Raw genomic sequence first — 21,985 nt, forward strand, 5'->3', positions numbered from 1 at the left:
ACAACAGAGAGAATACAGGGGAAATGATTATACTAGAATAAAGAACAAAATGCTTCTGACCTGAAAATGAACATGAGCCAGCAGTGTGCACTCGCAGCCCAGAAAGCCAACTGTATCCTGGGCTGCATCAAAAGGAGCTTGACCAGCAGGTCAAAGGAGGTGATCCTGCCCCTCCACTCTGCTCTCGTGAGACCTCACTTGGACTATTGTGTGCAGTTCTGGTGTCCTCAACATAAAAAGGACATGGAACTGTTGGAACATGTCCAGAGGAGGGCCACGAGGATGATCAGGGGGCTGGAGCACCTCCCATATGAAGATAGGCTGAGAAAGTTGGGACTGTTCAGCCTGGAGAAGAGAGACCTCATAGCAGCCTTCCAGTATCTGAAGGGGGCCTACAAGGATGCTGGGAATGGACTCTTCATCAGGGACTGTAGTGACAGGACAAGGGGTAATGGATTAAAACTTAAACAGGGGAAGTTTAGGTTGGATATAAGGAAGAAATTCTTTTCCGTGTGTGTGGTGAGGCACTGGAATGGGTTGCGTGGGGAGGTTGTGAATGCTCCATCCTTGGCAGTGTTCAAGGCCATGGCAGGGGGTTGGAACTAGATGATCTTAAGATCCTTTCCAACCCTAACTATTCTATGATTCTATGATTAAGCACAGATCAAGAAATGCAACCCAAAAGGCAGAATAAAGATAGCATATGTGTCTAGCCTCTCACATCAATAGATTGGCTTATGTGGTTGCTCTAGTTTACAACGATTTCCTTGCAGTAACAACAGGCTGATGTACCTTGCCAGAAGAAGATACTTTGGCTTCAATTGATTTGATGATTCCCTTATAACAAATGTGTAGACGCAAAATAAGCTCAGGTAACTTACTGGATTTTAGGAATATCATGTGGTATGGGAATAAAACATAACATAATTGTCTTCAGAGCTATCAACATATACAGTCTGCAGGTTGGACTTTCTCTTCTTCCTCACGTGGTTCTTCTCCCAGTGAAAAGTATCGCATTTTAGTGGGGAGGAGGGGGAAGCCAAAACACAACCAGAAAAACCTAAACCCAAAACCAGCTTTTAATCTGATTATTCTTGAGTTAAAAGAATATTAATTGACAGGGAAGTATATTTAAGAGTGCATTTATTTAAGAGTTTTGAATGCTGTCTTTCATAAGTCACTGCATTGTTTTGATAAATCACTGAGACACTGGTCTGAATTTGTTAAGAATGGAATTTGACTGTTTGTGGTGTACTTTGTACAGATGTTAAGTAGCAATCTAACATAGTATATTTTATTTCCCTGATTAACATTTTCCCCCCTTTCTGTTCCTCTTTCTCCTCATTGCTGTTCCTTCCCCACATACATAGAGTTAGCTAATACTAGAGGAAGCGAGTTCATTTTGCTTCACTGCTTTAAAAAAATGAATGCTATGACCAGTGGAATGAAAACATTTCATAAGCTAAAAGAAAAGGCAGCAAATGTCGAGAACAAACTCCAGTGACCTAGAGAATATAAAATTGTTTCATAATAAGTATGAACATTAACAATTTTTGACATTTAGAAATGTAAAATAAGCAATTTGAAAACATTTATCTGGATGAGATAAAGCATTATGCATGAAACATAATGAACTTTCTGAAATTCAGCCAGGATGCTGTGGTACTCACTTAGACAAAGAAGACAACTAGTTAATCACAGCAAAGAAAACTAGACAAGGCCTCCTTTGGGACTACACATCAGAAGACAATCTGCCTTTTTTATCGTTATTTTTTTATTAAAGAAGAGATAAGGTGATAAAGCAAATTACTTTTCCAGTACCTCACATTTTATTACATTACCTCTTAAACATTTTTAAATGAGAGTCAGTGACTCTAAAATGCTTGCATATTGTTGTTGTTTGGTTGGTTTTTTTTAATTTCAGAAGGTGCTTGTTTGTGGATGATGTTTATTACGAAACTGCATGTGTATGTGTGCATGCATGCAAGTGTGCATGTATGTATGTCTCTGTAAAATGAAATGAAGGAAGACAGTGTCCCCTTTATTTTTTATAAGATTTACTTCCGGAATAGTCTCACACTTTCAAAAAATGCCAAGACCAAATACAGGAACTTCAGCTCTAAACAGACAATGTCCCGTAAAGGTTTGAAGTAATGAAAAAGGGGGTTTAGTCTCTCAACATAGTTGTTTTCACCACCGAGTCACGTTGTAATCAGATAGAATGATAGCTAATTTTTTAAGCAGAATTGGAATCAATTATATGAAATCAGCTTACAATGTGATTTTGTTTCTAAAATATTATTTTTCTTTTTATGTGCATTTCAAAAACGTGCAATAAATATTTAGACTCTTAATTTCTACACATCAATCTAAAAATCTACTTTGGTATTTTAATCAGAATCAATCTGCTTAATTGTTACTCCTATCCCATCAATCTCAGTTTTGCACTAACTTGAACAATGCCACTTTTGCTATTTGCACTTTAATTTGATTTCCATTCTAAGTTTATGAACAGTAATAGGGTCCTGCTTGAATATTCATTAGCTTTGAATTGTGAGCTATGAAAAGGTGCTTTCTTTTACCTTAATGAAAGTGGCTCAGCATGGGGCGGATCAGTAATGACGTTTGATTTTCAGCATCCTACAAATATGCTTCTTATTTGTTGACACATCTTGTCCAAACAGCTCCCTCGCAAGTTAGTGGAGTAATGAAAGAGAGAGTGCTGCAGAGGAGTGTGGAGCTTTCCTGGCAGGAACCAGAACATCCCAATGGAGTTATTACTGAATATGAAATCAAGTATTATGAGAAAGTAAGTGCTAAGATTATCTGTAATATACAACAATGTGCCGTTTGCTTCACGTTGGCTTGCTGTGTTGTGGAGCAGTGTTAAAGCCATTAGCTGTCAACTATTCTGTCTCTTTAAAGTCATAGTGATTTTGCTCATTTTTAAGAACTAGTGAGCCCCTGCAATTATTATTGCTGTCATATATCTCATATATTGTATTTTGGTATCCTAAAAATTAAATATCCTTTTGAAATCTGCCCTTTTTTCCCACTTTTTTTTTCTATTAAGTTGGACTTGGACATTTTACTATGATATTTATAATTTTCTTGTCTCTTCTACATTGTGTTTAAAGCTAGTTTCATTTCCTTCTGTGTCGCTGTAATTCCAGTCTTGTGAGGATATGTCAAATATAACTCTTGACTGCATTTGGTATTTCATTATGAGCTAGGCAGCTTCAACTTGATGTCTGAAAACTTCCAAAGCACTTCCTACAGTTTCAGGTGATAAATATGTCTTATTCCTTATTTGTTCTTTTAAAAAGTCCCAGCATTGTAAATTTATTTTTCACTTGTTCTCCACACAATAATGAATTGAGGGCTGTTTTTCAGCAGTAGATGAAGTGATCTGTGTTTCTGGTAGAGTGAAATTGCAATCTTGCTGATGTCAGTTGGAGTTTTCCCATTCATTTCAGGGTGTCTAGGGCTTCATTCATGATAACTTTGAAGTACTCCGGAATAAAAAAATTCTGACAACCGTAAGCTAGATGAAAGCAGAGTGAAGGCAGGTTCTGCAGCTATATGTTTGCCATGGGACCCAGACTAGGTGTGCCTTCTCCAGATTCCCTAGTAAATTTCCTACAGCATGTAACATATTCCTAATTTTTCTAAAACAATCTGAGAGAAAAAACAAATAATTAAAATGCAAAGGAAACAAAGGAGCTCCTTTGTGATCATTTCTGAAGACATTTCTTTTCTGCAAACAAGGTAATAGTATATCTGTATCAAAAAGAGCATGTCAGCTTACTAGGTAACATAGAATTAGGCAAATTCAGACCAGATTGGATCTCATATCAAGTGTCACATCCAATTTTCAGCACTGAATTGCACAAATATACTTATCAGAAGACCTTTGTATGATTTGGGAAGGGAATAAAATGTTATTTGTGGATGATAACTCCCAGTTTAAGTTGTTCACTTTAATCACTTCTAACAAAATTTACCAGATACGTACACATAGGCAAGCAATTAAAAAAAAAGTACTAATTTTAGCAGAGTTTTTTTTCCTCAAGCGTGTGTGTGTGTGCACACAAAGAAAGCCCATACATTAAAAAATTTTTAAAAAGTTACATATTTACCAAAGGCAAATTGTTCTCTGCACAAAAAAGAAAAAAAACCCAAACAAACCAAACCAAACTCAAACTACGAACCAAACAACATGGGTTGTTCTGGTTTTTTGTTTGTTTGTTAGGGGTGTTTTAATACTTGTTTCTAATACCTTAAATAGTTTAAATAGGTAGTGAAAAATTATTGGGATACTAGAATTTCATATGATGATAGCTTTTTGAATGGGGCTTGTGTTATTTTCCCTATACAATCACGTTACCTGTTACTTTCAATAAACAGAATTCTGCTACTAGTTTCCTGTGTTTGCAAAGAGAAGAACTGATGTTAAAGTTACATTGCAATGGAAAGAAACCTAACAGTATTATACAGTGAAATTAATAAAAGAATAAGTAGCTCATCCTGTGCACAGTCACAGATAAACTGGACTACATACCTTTAATTCAGTGAGACAATTTTAACACATATACTTCTCTTCCTTCCAAAATAATGCAGTTCAGCTTAAAAAGTACTTCATAAACTACTACTCAGAATGAGAGAGGCAGCTTAAATTTTGTTTTATTAATTGGACAGAATCTTGGGCAACATGGTCTAGTGTGAAGCATCCCTGACCATGGCAGGGGGGTTAGAACTAGAAAATCTTAAGGTCATTTCCAACCCTAACCATGCTATGATTGTATGATTCCATGAATATAAAAAAAAAAAAAAAAAAAAAAAAAAAATCTGAACTTCCAGCTCCTTTTAGAGTGAAATTAAATCAAACATTTTTGTGGTTCTGAAATGTTCTGATAAGTGTTTTTTTCACCTCTTATTTCTGGCTAGGGCTGGAATGCAAGCTGCCTGAAATCTCCCAAGCCTGTCTTACGAGATTTCTAGCACAGGTTATTTTTATTTCTTTATTACTTATTTATTTTGAATAAGAACTTTTGGCAATTCAAATAAGCCTTATTTATGCATTAAAATACAAACTCAGAAATTCCACTGTGGCTTTCAGTCCTGAACCTGAATGTTTATGCTTTCCTTACACTTGTTTCTCATCTCTCAAGCATTCCTGTTCTTTCTCACATACCAACATACATTCCACCATGGTCCTCACTTACAGATGATTTAAGCCCTCTTGGAGAAGACACAAAAAAATTGTGGTTAGCCAAGTTGGTAGGCTTGCTCAAATAACAGAGAGGGCGTGAACCAAGAGAAGCCATTACTGAATCTCAGAAAAGAAATCATATATGTTGTATTTAACCCTATATTTCAGCAAAAGCCTTTTCTGCTTTACTGACTGCGAAAGGGGAAGGTTCTCCATCACTTTTAGCTGGCAAAGTACTATTGAAATGAGCTACAGATTTATTCCTTCCCTCTGTATTCATCTCGTTAGCACTGCCTCGTACGGCTCATGCTTCTATGGTCATGTGGTGCATTCAGATGGTTGGTTAATTCATCTCTTCTGCCCTTCAAATTAGGGTTGCATCTGCCACTGAAAATCAACAGGGCTGCGCATATCTGTGCTGAAAGATAATCTGGATCAGTAAATGGGATGAATAAGTAGAGCTTTCTGAATACCGTAATGATCTGTGATACAGCTTTTGTAGTATTTGAAAGTGAGTTATTACTCATAGGGTTTGTATTCTTACAGCTTCAGATTTGGGGGGTGTCATACTGAGATTACTTCCCTAGGTTCTTCTCGATGCCATAGCATTAAAACCTGAGAAAAGACTAAAATCCAGAGAAAAAAACCTAAGTGAAAACTGAGTTAAGGATTTCAGAATTTGGTGCAAAATCCAGGCAGTTATACATTGGCAGTATGGTATATTTTAAAGGTATTGGACGATAGCAAGGGAAAGGGTTCTGACCATGAAAGATTTCCCTGTCCTCGCACTCTTTAGACCCCACAGATCGCATTGGAAAGCTGTGGTCAAGCTATTTTCTCATAAAAATTTCACAAAATGTTATCAGAGCCAAAGAAGCAATAATTTTATGTCTGGATGTTTTATGGGTAACAACATGAGCATCCCATTTGAATTTTATGTTATACTTAGAGCTCCTCATTGCATTGACAGTGTTTTGTAATACTCCACAGGATATGCTTTATTTTTTATGTTGGGGAAAAAAAAAGCATTCAACAAGTTGAAATAAACAACCTTGGCTGGCTTTCAGTTGTTGATGTGCAACCATGACAAAATCTGACCTGTAAATATAATTTAATCTTTTGTCCTATTGTTTCCAGGATCAAAGGGAGAGGACCTATTCAACAGTGAAAACCAAGTCCACTTCAGCTTCTATTAATAACCTAAAGCCAGGAACAGTGTATGTTTTCCAGATTCGTGCTTTTACTGCTGCTGGTTATGGAAATTACAGTCCCAGACTGGATGTTGCTACACTAGAAGAAGCCACAGGTAAACAATTAGTTTTATATGAAATTAACAGTTTCAGTAGAAGTAGCAAGTACAGCAAGAATGGAAAGAGCCATAGGCAATATTATTGAAACTGGAAAGAATGAAGTTCTACATGAAGGTGGATTTTTGTAACTGTATTTTGAAGGATGAGTTCAGTTAGATTTTCTACCACATAGAGGCAAATTACACTCCTATAAATAGCTGGAGATTTGTAACAGGTTCTTCTCCTCTGATGGCCTTCTAACACAAAGAAAAGTACTTTTTTCTTTTAAATACACATCTCTTCCACCCCTCAAGAGAAATGAGTAGTGGTGAGCTGAATAACTGTACTAGATTCTTCTGTAACTGGGGAGAGGAGGGAAGAGGATTTCAGCACACAGTCTGCTCAAGGTCATTTTTACGCTGTTTGGTTTCCTGGAAAAATTCTTTATAGTTTTGTTTGTGTGTGTGTTATTTAAGCTGTATGTCCATCCTTAGTGTCTTTTGACTTCATTGGCTAGTTCCAACTTGGTTTAGTAAGGAAACAGGTCTCAAAGATCCTAGGTTTCTTTAAGGCTCATGTGATCTGTTGTAAGCTGTCTAAAGAAAACACAACCTCTCAAAAACCCTCACAGTGGAAAGTATGAAGCTGAAGTACAGTCTCTCCCAATACAGAGAATCTGGCTGTGACAACTCAGCAGAGGGATAACATTTTGGGAGAGTTTGCTCTTTCCTTGATACTAAATTCAATTTATGCCCTTATTTGTCTAAAAGTCACACCGATACCTTTTTTCCCCACTACCGTAGACACATGCATGCATGCTTGGTGAAAATCTTCCACATTTTGGGTTTTCTGACCCAAATGGGCCATAAGCCCATTCACAGGCGCTGCCTGCATCCCTGGCAGCTTCACTGCTCTGTCGCAGACCTAAATTTGGTTAACTCTGTTTTGGACCATTTGCTTCAGGTTAACCTGCCTGACAGTGGATCAGCCAGATTCGGAGCTGAGAATACATGGTCTACAAAGATGCCAGCTCTGCTCTTTGAACTCTGTGGAGCATACCTAGGATGTGGATGTACACTAACAGTTGGACTTGGTGATCTTAAAATTGTCTTTTCCAAACTAGTTGATTCTTTGATTCTGTGATTCTAATACATCTTATTAATTGCAGCCAGATGTCTCCTGAACAATTCGTCAGTATTCTTAAAACACAGTAGTTAGGTCTTGATTTCACCTGGGTTGCACACAGAGTATGAAAACTATCAATAATGAATAATACCACATATCTAATAGACATAATTGAAATAGTAATTATCATAATAGCAGCAATAAACTGTTATTACTAGTATTATTAGCTCTGTGTCTGATAGCATACTTTCCATTTGTAGGGTTCTGCTTTAGAAAGAGTCAGTAGCAGAATCCTCATTTTGCAAAATGAGAACCTGAAGTACAGGGAGAATTAATTTGTTTTGAGTAGATTTCTGGAAAACAAATTAAAAGTCTATCATAATCTGTCATATGTTTCTGCTAGTGAGCTATTTTATTGTCCATAGTGATTTAAAATTAGTAGGCCAAAATGTTTCCCTAACATTTCCTTAATTACCTGAGTGATTTTTATACACTGAATGTAAGCACACTGGTAGCCACTAAGATTAGCAAAGCTAATTTCAGAAGTAAACAGTCTTGACTAGAGTTTGGTCAACATATTGAAAATCAGGAAATCCTAGAATAAATGCATCACTGACCATGCCCATGTACCCTTTTTCTGATTCTTGTGATGAAAAACTGCATATATACCAGGGACACACTTGGCCAGTATGCACAGCAGATTTTTCTCATGTCATAGGCCAGCTTTATGTTTTGACATGCCATATAAAATGTCCTGTGTTTTCATTAACATTTTAAAGGAAGGCCTTTCCTGGATCATTTTCAGGAAATACACCTCAAGAAAAGTACTGTACAAGTGAGCAGTAAACCAGTGTTACGCTACCATTTGAAAGTGTTGACTTTTCATTATTCCGGTGGATTTCTGACTGCAGCTTTTAAATATGTTGATGTATTTAAAGAATATATATGTATGTAGTGTAAGTATATATATATGCGCATATATATACACACACATACACGTATTTATGTAAGAATATATATAGTGGCCATCACAGTCAGCTACTCATGTTGCCAGCCAGAATTTCTCCTGGCTTTTTGACTGGTTGGCATCTTTTGGCTGGTGCTGTTGATTAAGTAGATTTTTGTACCATGCTCCTGTTTATAAATTGTGATAGAAGCTGCATGGCCACCTTTAAATGTGTAAGGACCTATGTCATAGAATCATAGAATGGCTTGGGTTGGAACGGGCCTTAAAGATAAATCTAGTTCTAACCCCCCTGCCATGGGCAGAGACACCTTACACTAGACCAGGTTGCTCAAAGCCCCGTCCAACCTGGCCTTGAACACTTCCAGGGATGGGGCATCCACAACTTCTCTGGACAACTTGTTCCAATGCCTCACCACCCTCACAATGAAGAATTTCTTCCTAATGTCTAATCTAAATTTACTATTCCCCTTTGTCCTATTCCTACGTGCCCTAGTAAAAGGTCTCTCCAGCTTTCTTGTAGGCCCCTTTAGGTACTGGAAAGCTGCTCTAAGGTCTCCCCTGAGCCCTCACTTCTCCAGGCTGAATAAGCTCAACTCTCAGCCTGTCTTCACAGGAGAGGTGCTCCAGCCCTCTGATCATCTTTGTGGCCCTCTTCTGGACTCATTCCAACAGGTCCACATCCCTCTTGTGTTGGGGACCCCATAGCTGAATAGTGGGGTGTCACAAGAGCAGAGTAGAGGGTGAGGAGAGGTCGTCTCCCTCGACCTGTTGGCCATGTTCTTTTGATGCAGCCCAGCATATGGTTGGATTTTTGGGCTGCAAAATGTGCATTATATTAATAGTATCTGACATATAAAATATACATAATTTATACTTGTACTTGCACATATCATAGATGTTAGGCTTTGCATACCTATTTATGTAAAAAATTCAAAATTATGAAGTAAAAATACTTTTTAAAGTAAGGATATTTCTATTCTATACTGTGCATACAATGATTAAAGTACTTTGAGCTGTATTTGCCACAGTCAAAGTACTTTAATCACTGTATTTTTTTTCTTGAAAACATTGATGATATTAGAGATGAAAGTCCCTCAAGAAGAAAACACAAATGCACAGAAAATCACTTAAGTGGTAATTTTATTTTTTGATTCAATAAAGTATTTAAAAGTTAAGTGACCTATAGCCAGTGCATCTAACGATAATCCTGTGCTTTTTTAATCAAAGGGGATTTTGCCACTTGTTATAGCTGTAAGACTCAGCACAACCTGGCATGAAGATTTGCCTTTTCCTTTTGCCATGAATCACTTTTAATCAAGCAAGGTTGAAGTAATCTGCAGAGGCAAAATTTATTCTTGATGTCAGAATTAACGCTACTACAAATAGAAGACATGAAGCATAATATATAAGGAAGTAATATTTGGCCTAAATGAACCCAATTTATTGTCAACACTTCCATGGTGGACTTCATCAGCAGTTCTTTTCTGCAACTCATACATTTCAGATTGCTTGCATGAGAAGTCACTGGAGGAGCAGCACAGCTTTTATGGCTGATCTCCTTTTTTAAACTCTCCGGCGTGTTTGGATATGCATTCCCCATCCCTACAACAATGTATTTAAAAGGGGATTTTAACTCCTTTCAATTAAGGATTGGATTTGAATGTGCTCATTCATTTCAATATTCAAATATCATAATATCAGATTAATTGCAGCTAATTGCCCAAGTACCAGGTACCTGTGTCACCCTCTTGAGTCTGAGTACAGTTTAAGCAGTAGAAAGGACAGACTTCCCTGTCCTGCTGGTGGTTACGTGCCATCACCAGTGTGACAGCACCAGTTACAGGTAACCATATCATGCACTCCTGGAAGGATCATCTGCAATTCAAAATCATTCCTCTAAGAACACTCTAGCATCTTTTTTTTTATGTCAAACCACAGTGATCATTCCAGAAGCTGGGTTCTCATTTACCCTTACACTAACAGACTGAGTTCATAGCACAGAAAAGAGAAGCAGCACGAAGTACTTGAACCAAGGCAAATGCCAGACTCCTGTTGCTGAATTCATACCACACCATGCCCATAATCAGATCTTTTGTTTTGTTTTGTTTTAAAAATGTAAAAGTATGCCATACATTGAATCTTACCTTACTAGTTGGCCAGTGTGGTGTGTCCCCAACAGTTTCCAGACCTCAATTAACATCGTAGAATCATAGAATAGTTAGGGTTGGAAAGGACCTTAAGATCATCCAGTTCCAGCCCCCCTTGGCTTGCTTGCTGAATGTGCCGGTATCCAGAATCTGAGAGGCAGTTATGCAGAGCAACCCACTCACATATGTCAACCTCTATGCACTCAACTTGGCTGCTAGATTAAGTGACAGGCTGGGCTGGGTATTTTTTCAAACTCTGTTAGATGGATGTATCTTTGCACCCTGTCCATTGTGATAGGGTGCTGCCTCTTCTGGACTTCTAAGTGAGGTTTGCACTGGAGTTCATAGTAAGAAGTGAACAGCTTTAGGAAGGGCTGTATTTTACATAAATTTGGCGTTATTTGGCATTGTCTGCTTTGATGGCCTGGTGATGTTACAGGAACTGAGTTGTATTACCTGTGTGTCCCTTCGTTTTTGCATGAAATAGTGATCACTGATTTCCTTAAAGTTCCACAAGTGGGATATATGCAGGCCTGCAGTGGCATCCTACTGACCTGAATATCTCAGAAAGTTATAGTTAATCAAAGATAAGCGTTTGTTCTTTTCAGCTTAAGACCAGTATGAATAATGAGATCTTCTTAGCCTGTGTTAGGATAGAACATAGAAAACTTACAATTTCTTTAGGAGATAAAATTGAAGGGGAGAAGGAGAGGGAACTTCCCGCTAATGCAAATGATATCTGTGTAGTATAAGAAGTGGTTTGCTATTTTTTGTGGGGACTAGTTGGTACAGGTCAGTGTCAGTAACAAAATAAATCATGTTGGTTGGCTCACTTCTCCCAAGACAGAGCTTATAAAAGTCTGGTTTATTTGTTTCTATGGGAACCTCTGAAGTCTGCAACAGGAACCTGATTATGTGGAATTCATAAAATCCTCATGTAGACATTCCAGTTTAGTTACCACTACTAGCAGTTAACCATTGTTAACATGCCATCTACAATTCAGTTAATCATTTAATAATTAATAATTTTTCCCCTCTCTTTTATTTCTCTGCTGCTTCCAGATGACTCAAACTTTCACAGTCTCTTGCTCATCATCACTGCTGATGTCTCTTCCTTTACTCTCAGTCTTTTGGCCTAGATCCTCGCTGCTACAAACCAGTGTTGCTCCATAGTGTTCAATAGAGCTGTGCTCATTTAATGTGACTGAATACATGACCACCCTCATTAGATGTCAGGCAAGCAATGTATTTAACAAACCTTGAGGTTTCTCAGGCTAAGTGTTTACATCCTCAGTTTGCATTAATGTGACATGCGTGCATTTGCATATATTAATAGCATTGGCATATCTGAATTAAAAGAGTGATAATGTGTGGGTATTTTAGCATGTAAATTTTCTGAAGCATGGAGAATTCCATTTTGTATATGTGCAGGCAGCTTTTTGTGGCTAAATGATAAGTAATAATTGCAACTCGCAATGCTGTCAGTAAGAGATAAAAATATGCTAACTAGGATATCAGTGTTAATACATAGTGTTTCATCTCAAGCATTCTTCTTATAGTTAAGACACTATTTCCTTGGGTACCATCAAAGCCAGATCAATCAGTTATAGAGGGGAGACTAGAAGCAGAGCTCTTCAGGGATTAGTCTCGTACTGTCCACCTTGATAGGGATATCGAGGTCTTCTGTTTTAGGAAGGAGTCAGCCACTCAGCAAAACAGAAGGCAGCACAGAAGTAGGAGGGAATGGAAGTGGTTGATAATGACTGTATCACTTTGGCCAAGTCAATTCTAGCATAGCTCCTTCTTATTCCCTGTAGACAATCATTAACTCATCCAGCATTTGGATGAATTTCCAATGGAAGCCCTTCTTTTGACTAACTCTACTGATGTAATAGTTTCAGGTAAAGGTAAAGCAACAGTCTGCAATTCATAATTGTTGACTTAATTTTTTGCAGTTCCTTTATAGGGAATAATTTTAAACTAATCTCTGCTCTGTGCTCCATTTGTAGCCACAGCTGTTTCCAGTGAACAGAATCCCGTTATTATCATAGCTGTGGTTGCTGTGGCAGGAACCATCATTCTGGTCTTCATGGTGTTTGGATTCATCATTGGGCGAAGGTATTGCATCGGCATAAGCATGTCTGACCCAAAAACTCTTGAAATGTAGTCTAACCTGGGATAGTACTTCGCAAAATTGAAATGGAAGTCATTTTTAGTAAGGACAATTTTAATTTAAATACCATTTTCAATTATACAATTTGTCCTCTTACTTTGGCAAGACACACTTAAATCAAGATGTTCTTTTTGTCCTATGTAAATGTGCTGTAAAGGAACCCCTAGCAGGTTCTTTACCTGTGCTCCTCAGAGTCCCTCTTTCTGTTCAGTTTTCTCACATGGAGAAGTCTGACACTTTATCTGATCAGCCTTTAAATGACTTTGCATTCAAGAAAAAGATGCACAGCAGTAAGTTTAAAAATACCCTCATGTAAAACACTATTCTGCTTTCAAGTTCTTTAATCTTCTCTTTCATCCATAGAAGCTTTTCACCAGAACTAGAATTTTCTGTTTAGGACCTGTCCCAACTGGCATTTGATACAAAAACCTTTTGATTGCAACTGTTCATGATTTATTTAAAACTCTGCTGTCAAGAGAATTATAGCTGCAACTTACAAAGGACCTACAGCAGTTAGGTGCTCAGTGCCTGAAAATCCCAGCCTGAAGAACTGATGTTGTCAGGACTTTAGATGCGAGGAAGTAAATCTTTATTTACCAGAAAAAGCCCTTGTCTTTCTTTTCAGGCATTGTGGCTATAGCAAAGCTGATCAAGAAGGGGATGAAGAACTTTACTTTCATTGTAAGTGTTTTGCTTTTTTCCTCCTTTCAAAAATTCCCAACTGCAATAGTGTAGACAATACTAAAACATCACTCCATAAATGACAAAGCCATAAGAAATTCAAAAATGCTGTGTAAATAGCAAGTTGGAGGTTAAACACTGTACAAATGTGACCTACACAAAAAGAATGTGGATTAAAGTCAACATTGCTCACACAGACGGTTTTAATTCTGTACATGCGTATGATATACTGCTGTTTTCATTCTCCTTTTTTGTTCCCTCCTTTTGGTTGCTTTGAATGCATATTTCACGCTGTCCTAATGATCCCTCAGAGGTGCAGTATTTGAGAGACGTTTGGCTAAGTGACTATAGATCTTTACCTCAGGCAAACTTCAGATTAAGAAAGTCTGGGTCATTGCATCACCCTAACAATGAAGCTGTTCGGCTCAAAAGCTGTCCTGCTCAAAAGCTGTCTTCTGCTACTGTGAATACTGTAGCAACAGTATTTACAAAACATAATGTCCTTAAAAATAGAACACTTAATATGAGAAGAAAGGCTTCTTTCTAAAGAAAGGCTGCTTTCTAAAGAAAGCACTTCTTTACTGTTCTCTATTCTAGAATCAGTTGCCTAGCTAAGAGTAGCACCTAATGCCTCTCTTGCTAAAATCACAGCTACTGTCAAATTTATGCAAGAACCTGGGAAAATTCAGTAAAATACATCTTTCTCAGGTAATGACAATTGAAAATGTAAGGGGAAAAGAAGGCATATGCAAGAGTAATTTCATTTTTATCAAAATACTGTTTAAAAAATGTTTTATTTTAGCCCTTTCTCATTTTAGTTGTAATGTCATTTTGACATGAGAAATTAAAAATATTTTAATTTCTTTTAGAATCAGTCATTAACATGGGAAGCATAATAAAACTAAGTTGCAAAATTATTTTGAGCATCCAGAATTGCAAAATCACATATTAGAATTAAATTGAATGTAAGTTCTGAAGCAGAAAAATGCTTGGGTTTCATCTTCCACCATACCTGATAAGTTGTAGCTTAAATCCATCAGAATGGTTTATCTTACTTCACATGTTAAATAGTGAGCTATTATCAGAATGTAATGTCACATGGAGAATGAAGCATCCAGTAGTCACAAATTCATAGCATCTTCTCAGTGTGTGCCTCTTTAAATGAGTAGTTCTAGGCAAAGCTCCACTCAAAATCAGATCAAGTTTCTGTTTCACCTTTCTGCCCTGAAAAAAACCAGATCAGCTGGAATTTGTTCATAGTCCCTGAGTTTGGGTGTGCTGCTACCTAAATCGTTTAAATGCAGCAAGTATTAAATTGAGTAGTGACATCATTGCAGCTTTAGTCAATCAATTCATAATCTGTGCAAGAAAGGTGGATAACAATATAAGAATTATTTATCATGCACCTTGCAGTGCAGCTGATTTTAAAGAATTCATCAAAAATCTGATGTTACTTAAATGTTACTATTCTGAGAGTGATGGATTTGAAATTTGCCTCTCATAGATGCATTATAAGCTTTTCACATTTTCAGAAGAGCTAGTGCTTTCACTTTTAAAATCCCCCGTTATGTCCTTGAAGGAGAAAATCAATTACGTATTCTTGTATGTCAATGTATTAACAAAAGGAATGTGCTAGCTAAATAATTCCTTTTCTTGTCTCCATTATTGGTGAAATTTTTTGTTTCAGTGAAAGTCTAAGTGAATTAATATGAAAGCTGCTACTTAATGACTAATAGTTGATCTAATAAATGATGAGACTTTATAAGTGTTCATTTCCCTCATTTTACTTTCAAGAAATCTGGTTATGCAGCAAATCAGTCAGAAGAGTTAGCATACACAGTCTTTTTAGAATTATAGCACCATATATGTCTCTTTTTGCCAAGCTAGTGTTTCATCATCTGTTAATTGAAGGTGTAGTTTTTAATTTTATTGGTTAAACATGTACAGAACAAGATCCAGTGCTGTGGTCATCAGCTTGGTCGCAGAGCTGTGAACACCAGTTTGGTGTCCTTTTGCTCCATAAAATCATCACAGACATTTTTCTGTGCTGGTACCAGACTGGATTTTCAAAAAGTGTAACTTAAAACAAACACTTACTTAGCAAAAAAGCTAAAGTAACCTAAAAAATCTAAAGTAACCATTTTTTTAAAGCATGTTTTAAAGCACTGTGTTTAATAGAGTATCATATATTTCATTTCAGTCCCCCTCAAGTCTGTGTGACCTCAAGGGCTACACTTGAAGATACAAGTACAATGGAGGAGTTTAGTCAAGCAACTCAGATTTATATTTGGTTTCCTCCTACCATTTTCTTCTAACAATGTCTTCAAATCCAGGCCAGCATTATTTCATGTTGGTATGCCAGGATAGCCTTGGCCTGTCAAAATGTTTTATGACAGCTTGAATAAAGAGCCATCAGAGGCCCACTAGAGATTCACAAGGTTACCTCCAGTCCAGGCCCTTTATCACAAACACAAGAGGATGGCACCTTCTCCGTCTCCCTGCCTGATAGCACTATTAAAGGAGATTATCCTATTGCTTTCTTCTAATTTTCTCTAGTCTTTTCAGGTTTTAATTAATATTTATAACTTCAGAAATTTGTAGCATTATCAATGCAATTGGAAGAACTATTTAATGACATAATATTGCAGATAACATCTGGGCAACATTTTCTCTGGTTGTAAATCCATTAGATTACTCATACTATTTCTCTAGCTTTTTCTTTCTTATGAAGTTTGGGGGTTTTTTTGGTCAGTAATATGATACATGATTACTAAGCTATTTTTTAATATATTTTGAAATCTAAAGTATTTTGTGTTCAATTGCAAGATTACAAAACAACCATAAATTATTTATTATGACTTTTGATCCTATTCTTGTATATCTGTACATCAATTAGCAGAAGACCATTCTTGCATTTTCATATTAATTCACTGATTTAATTAAAGCTCAAGACTGTAATCCTTGTGAGCTGAATTTATTTCATAAAAATTGCTTCATTAATAGATTTCCAGGGCTGCTCTACTTTCACCGGAAGTTTCTTCCTCCACCAGAAAACCAAAAAATAATTTTCCTGAACTAGCAGGAAACTAAGGGAAAAACTATGTGCTGGCTGGAGCGCTATGCTGCCTGAGTTGCACCAAGTCCTATAATGGAGAAAGAAGGAGCAAAAACCAAGTTGCTGCATATTATTCACTTAGGTGCTTGAGAGAGAGAATAATTGTGCCACAGAGCCCACTTTCCCTTCCTGTGCCTTTACAAGTCAACTGCAAGTGTTTCTCATCTTCATATTCTAGTGCAAGAAGCACACCTAAAGATAGAAATTCTGTGCTGTGAATAGTTTAACTTGGCTATTGCCACAGTCTGCAAATTGAAGTAGGTGGAGGAGCCTTTCAAATCCTGATAGAAGACAGATAACATAAAGAAATGCTGTTTGTGCTGGGAAAAGAGGATAAGCTGTCCTTACACAGAAAAGAAAGTTTTATCTATCTCCTCTGCTGGTCTTATATCCCTTCCCCTGCTTTATTTTTACTCCCATTCAACCATTGCATTTTATTTCATTGAACACTAGAGCACTATTTAACATTTATTGCTTCTTTCACTTCAAGGTGGAGATGCTGATGCTAATGTTAGTAATTTTCAAAGATGGGATGCTGTATTTGTGTTGGCATGCTTGCAGATGATGCCAAAAACTAAGGTTGCTTCTCAGAGTGTCTTGAACTCAAGCAGTGTGGAAACGGGTTCAGTCTTCCAAGGTGCACTCTGCATAATGAAATTCCTGGGCTGACTGCACAAGAAGTGCCTTTGCTTCATCACAGTCATGCTTTCTTACATCATTACAGTTAAATTTCCAGGCACCAAAACCTACATTGACCCTGAAACCTACGAGGACCCAAATAGAGCTGTCCATCAATTCGCCAAGGAGCTAGATGCCTCTTGTATTAAAATTGAGCGTGTGATTGGTGCAGGTAAGGCTGCTGTGGCTTTCTGATTCAACTGTTCCATTTACCCGGGATCGAAACTCATACATCATAATGACAGGCAAATAATTATACCTCAACTATAGAACTTTTTGCATTTGCCAGAGTGGTTAAGAGCAATGAAGCTTCACTCACTTTGAAAATGTAAAAACAAATGGTGGGGGGAAACAACAAAAAAGCAAATAAGCAAATAAGTTAAGAGTCTTGCTTGACACTGAAAGTTTGTGGGTTACTAATTCTGTATCTGCTATTAAAAATTTAATTGGAGGGAGGTGGGCAGTTTTGCTGCCTTCTATTTATTTTCAGAGTAAAGGCATTAGCATGAGTGCAAATTCTGCTCTCTTTCCTTTTGCAAGAGGGCTTTTTGACCTCTGAATTTTGGCTCATGTGAGTAAGGAAAACTGGTTGCAGCACAAAATCTTAAATAAAAACCAGGAAGGTCTTTTTTCTATATAAAAAAACTTTCCCTAAGGTTGTTTTTTGTTCTGCCATTTTTCTTCTTGATATTTTATGAATACAAAAAGTTATTGTTTAAATTCTCGTGACTGATTGCAATTGCCTCAGCATTACATTGCTTTTCTTCCTCTTGAACTGTCTACCACCTACTTAAGCCATGGTGTTCATGCTCTAAAAAGGCAGTTTCATTTGTTTGCATTAATAAGAGATGTGACATTTTTATTGCACGACTCCATGTAGTGAAATTAAATTTCTGTGGGTAAGAAAAATATCACATACTTTGGATTCCTGGAGGAAATGTTCTTTTGCTTTCCTGTTGTTTCATAAAAGTATTAGTAGAATAGTTTTCAAATCACACTGTAGATTGTCATGCACTGTAAATTACATATTGTGGTATTATTTAAAAAGAGAAGAAATATCTCTAAAATAAGCTGGTTTACCTTTAAAAAATCTTCACATTTAGAATTCACAATGCCTCTTTAAAGTAACCTCACTCATGTTGAATCATGTCTTAATCACGTAGTACTGCTGAAATTAACAACACTGCTGAGCAAATTATTCCGTCAGATGAGTAATAGCATAAGAATCCAGCCCTTGCTAACTAGTAATTTTTGTGATGCTACAATGGCAGCATCTCTTCTGATAAATACACAAAATGCAAGTTTTAAATTCAGGATTAGCATAGAAAAATTACTGAGCTATATATTTTTATTTAAGTTTAAAACTATCTGTATATCAACAGTTCATAGCACAAAGATATATTCAGCTGGACTTTGCCAGCTCTTTCTGAGCAAAATGTTGAAAACGCTTCAGTTGCAGAGTATACAATTTAAAATGTATTCTCGTTGTTATGACAGACTAATTCCAGAATGTTAATTTTGTTGACTGCAAATGAATTTATTCTTGATTTTAATGAGTATAACTGATGGGAAAAAAAACCACCAATGTGTCAATAATAATTCTGAAGAAAGTTAATTAAAAGTGCTGTGGTGAAACAATATAATATGTGGGGTTTAGCCATGGCTTTAACCTGTTGATGTGGATAACAAACAGGAGTGAAATGGAACAGGAACAACAGAAAGTTAGACCCAAAGAAGTAGCTGAAACTCATGCATCAAAGAAGAATATGGAATTTCTACTAGTGAATGCACCAGAAAATCCATTTAGCAGTCTCAGTATGTATCAGCAATGCTGGTCACATCAACTATTGAGTACTGCCATGTCTCTCTCAGACAAACAGGGTGCAAGATGCTTATGCTCAATTTGCATGAGGGATATGTGCTTTCCTTGCCAATATTTTAATTACCATCCTGCTGCGGCCAGCTGTCAGGTACAGAATATGGTGTCCACTATTTTAACTCCTTGTTCCTACCTCACGTCCTTTGTTTTAGCTTCTTCCTTGTTGACATGCAGAGGTGGTGGCTGTGTGACTGTGCAGTATTCTCACGCTTGTCATATTTTCTGGATCATTTTTGAGCATCATTTCAGCTGAATATACTCTTTTCTTAGGAATAAAAGTAGTTCATTGGCTAGCATCCTGGCCTGAAATGCATAACATACAAATTCAGATTTCTAGTTTGCCTAAGTGTGAGTGATCTGCTTTTGGAATTCAATCAAAATCAGATCACAGAGAGCTGGAAAGGAGTTAAGCCTTAGTTTCTCTATGCCAAGTATCCTAATTACCTTTCTTTGAAGTGTCACATGCATACACACTTATACTCGTGTTTTCTTTTCCTTGTGGAACAAAAACAATTTTGGAAAGTACTGCTAGAGAAAATTTTTATCCTTTAGTAAGTTCTTCTGGCAAGGAGCTGTGAGTACAGTGAGCAGTGAATTCATTAATAGTCATCCATATTGCTAATTAAGTGCAGGAGGGAAGTTAAGGCACCAAGCTAAAGGCATGGGAAGCTAGTTCTTAGGTGTGTAACAGCTATGCCTCACGCTGCTCATAGCTGCTACAGATATTCAGACCACAACTCCAGTGCCCAAGGATGGTTGAGGGTGAGGCCTCACCTGTGCAGGCAAGAACAATTATACTGTCTGACCAATTAGCTCCCACACAGTATGATGTTAACAGAGGTATATGGAGTGGGATTGGAGCCTAACCTGAATTCAGCTAGCATAGAACAGGAGGGAGAGGAATTTGATTCTGTATGCAATCATCTCCTTGCTGAGTGGAGATTTGGCCAAACAAGTCAGTTGAAAATGGTAAGGTCTGAACAAAGTTATACCCTTCTGGCTGAAGAACTGAGAAGCTGAGGCCCAAGTACTTTATTTTCCTTCTGTAAGCTCTGCTGTTGAGGGTGACAGGAGAACAGTGTGGGAACCAGTGATGGTGTCCTAAACAAGATTGAACTCATCCATTAGGACACTTCAGCGTGTACCTCTTCAAGCATTCAGTCTCATTTCCAAGCACGCCTTTATTGCCAGCCAGATGCCTTGCCATGGTGTATGTGCATTTAAGTCCTGATCCCACCAGGTTTCTCAGGGCCTCAGTCTACATCCCAAAGAGATTCTCTAATCAAACTGTCTGTGTTAGTCTTTCCTAATTCAGTCATTTTTTTTCAGCACTTACCCTCAAACATGTCGTGGATGTAGGTCTGTCGCCATGTATGCTCAATAGCTTAAAGTTAAGGCACTCCACAGGTATGCAGGAGATAAATTTAAAACTTTATTTGCTTTGGAGGAGGGACTTGCATCTACATCTCCCATACTCCAGATAAATTTGCAGAGTGCCACGTTATTAAATATTTTTTTGATTAATCTGTCTTTTTAAATAGAGATGTTCCACTTTATTCAGTAGAAGATATGTTGCTACACTTTTCTCCTATATGTCCCAAGAGATTTTATTTCCTGGATACACAGTAAGGGTGGGTCTCTCTTTCTCTCTCTGCTGACATGGCTGGGATAATCCTTAAATCTTCCACAATCTCAATATTAGTGAGGTAGATGTATTGCCATTCAGGTCCACATCTCACATGCTTCCATCCTCTTTCCTGTCTGACTACTTCTCTCACAAATTATGACTGTAAGGGTGGGATTTTTGGTATTTTTGTAGGCTGTTTGGCCATTTTTTTCATATGATTCTTCAAGTTCCAATTGTCTGCTAGTTTAGAACCTTTTACAAACTTTCAGCATTTACTTGTGTTTATTTAATGTAACAAGTCACACCTTTCATTTAATAATCTGCAAAGTAAATTATCCTGCTTGAAGCTAATAATGTAGTGCTTCATTTAACACCATAATGATGTTAAGTTAAAAGCAGCTCTGAAAGACCTTTGTTTTGAAAGGGGAAAAAAAAAAATCAGATCTAAAGACAGTAAGGAAACCATGTAGAACAGAATGACATTTTCACTTAGAAATTATATTACTTTTTCTGTAATAGTATTTTCTTACGAAAGGAACTTCACTTGTATTTCTTGTTTTTGAAAAAAAAAAAGTAAGAAATTACTAACAGGTCTTTTAAAGGATTCAAAAAACAGTCCTCTAGATTAGTTTCACCTGAAGTGTTTACTCTGTAAGCTACTTAGTCAGCAATTCATTTAAAGCACGTGCCTGTCTTTCTGTTCCTAAGCAATCCATCTCAAATATGAACATCACATTTAAAGTTTAAACACATACTTAGGTGTCTAGTTGAATCAAGGCCTAAAACGAATATTGATATTATAGTTGGAGTAATTCAGATTTGATCTAATCCATTTTAGGAGAGTTTGGTGAAGTCTGCAGTGGGCGTCTAAAGCTTCCTGGCAAGAGAGATGTTGCAGTAGCCATAAAAACTTTGAAAGTTGGCTACACTGAAAAGCAAAGGAGAGATTTCCTGTGTGAAGCAAGCATCATGGGCCAGTTTGACCACCCCAACGTTGTTCACTTAGAAGGAGTTGTTACCAGAGGTAAGCAGCATATCAGTCTGTCAGTCAAATAACAGCATAATGACAGAAATTACTTTAGCATATTCGTG

The 21,985-nt window shown here is 37.1% G+C and overlaps 1 protein-coding gene across 6 annotated transcripts in view; it reads left to right on the forward strand.

The window, feature by feature from the left end:
* EPHA7 (EPH receptor A7) overlaps nt 1-21,985 on the forward strand; it is a gene marked incomplete at both ends in the record, with an annotated part of 166,261 nt that overhangs the window by 120,622 nt on the left and 23,654 nt on the right. For 3 of the 6 annotated variants that reach the window (XM_080615369.1, XM_080615374.1, XM_080615372.1), the window contains 6 exons: nt 2,685-2,809; nt 6,350-6,518; nt 12,750-12,858; nt 13,539-13,594; nt 17,434-17,559; nt 21,732-21,917. In XM_080615369.1, coding sequence (XP_080471495.1) covers nt 2,685-2,809; nt 6,350-6,518; nt 12,750-12,858; nt 13,539-13,594; nt 17,434-17,559; nt 21,732-21,917 — 771 coding nt within the window. Of the gene's footprint in view, nt 1-2,684; nt 2,810-6,349; nt 6,555-12,749; nt 12,859-13,538; nt 13,595-17,433; nt 17,560-21,731; nt 21,918-21,985 lie in introns of all 6 variants that reach the window. The other 3 variants (XM_080615370.1, XM_080615371.1, XM_080615373.1) reach the window with 3 other exon arrangements.

This window comes from Psittacula echo, assembly GCF_963264785.1.
Source record: "Psittacula echo genome assembly, chromosome: 4".
Taxonomy (NCBI): domain Eukaryota; kingdom Metazoa; phylum Chordata; class Aves; order Psittaciformes; family Psittacidae; genus Psittacula; species Psittacula echo.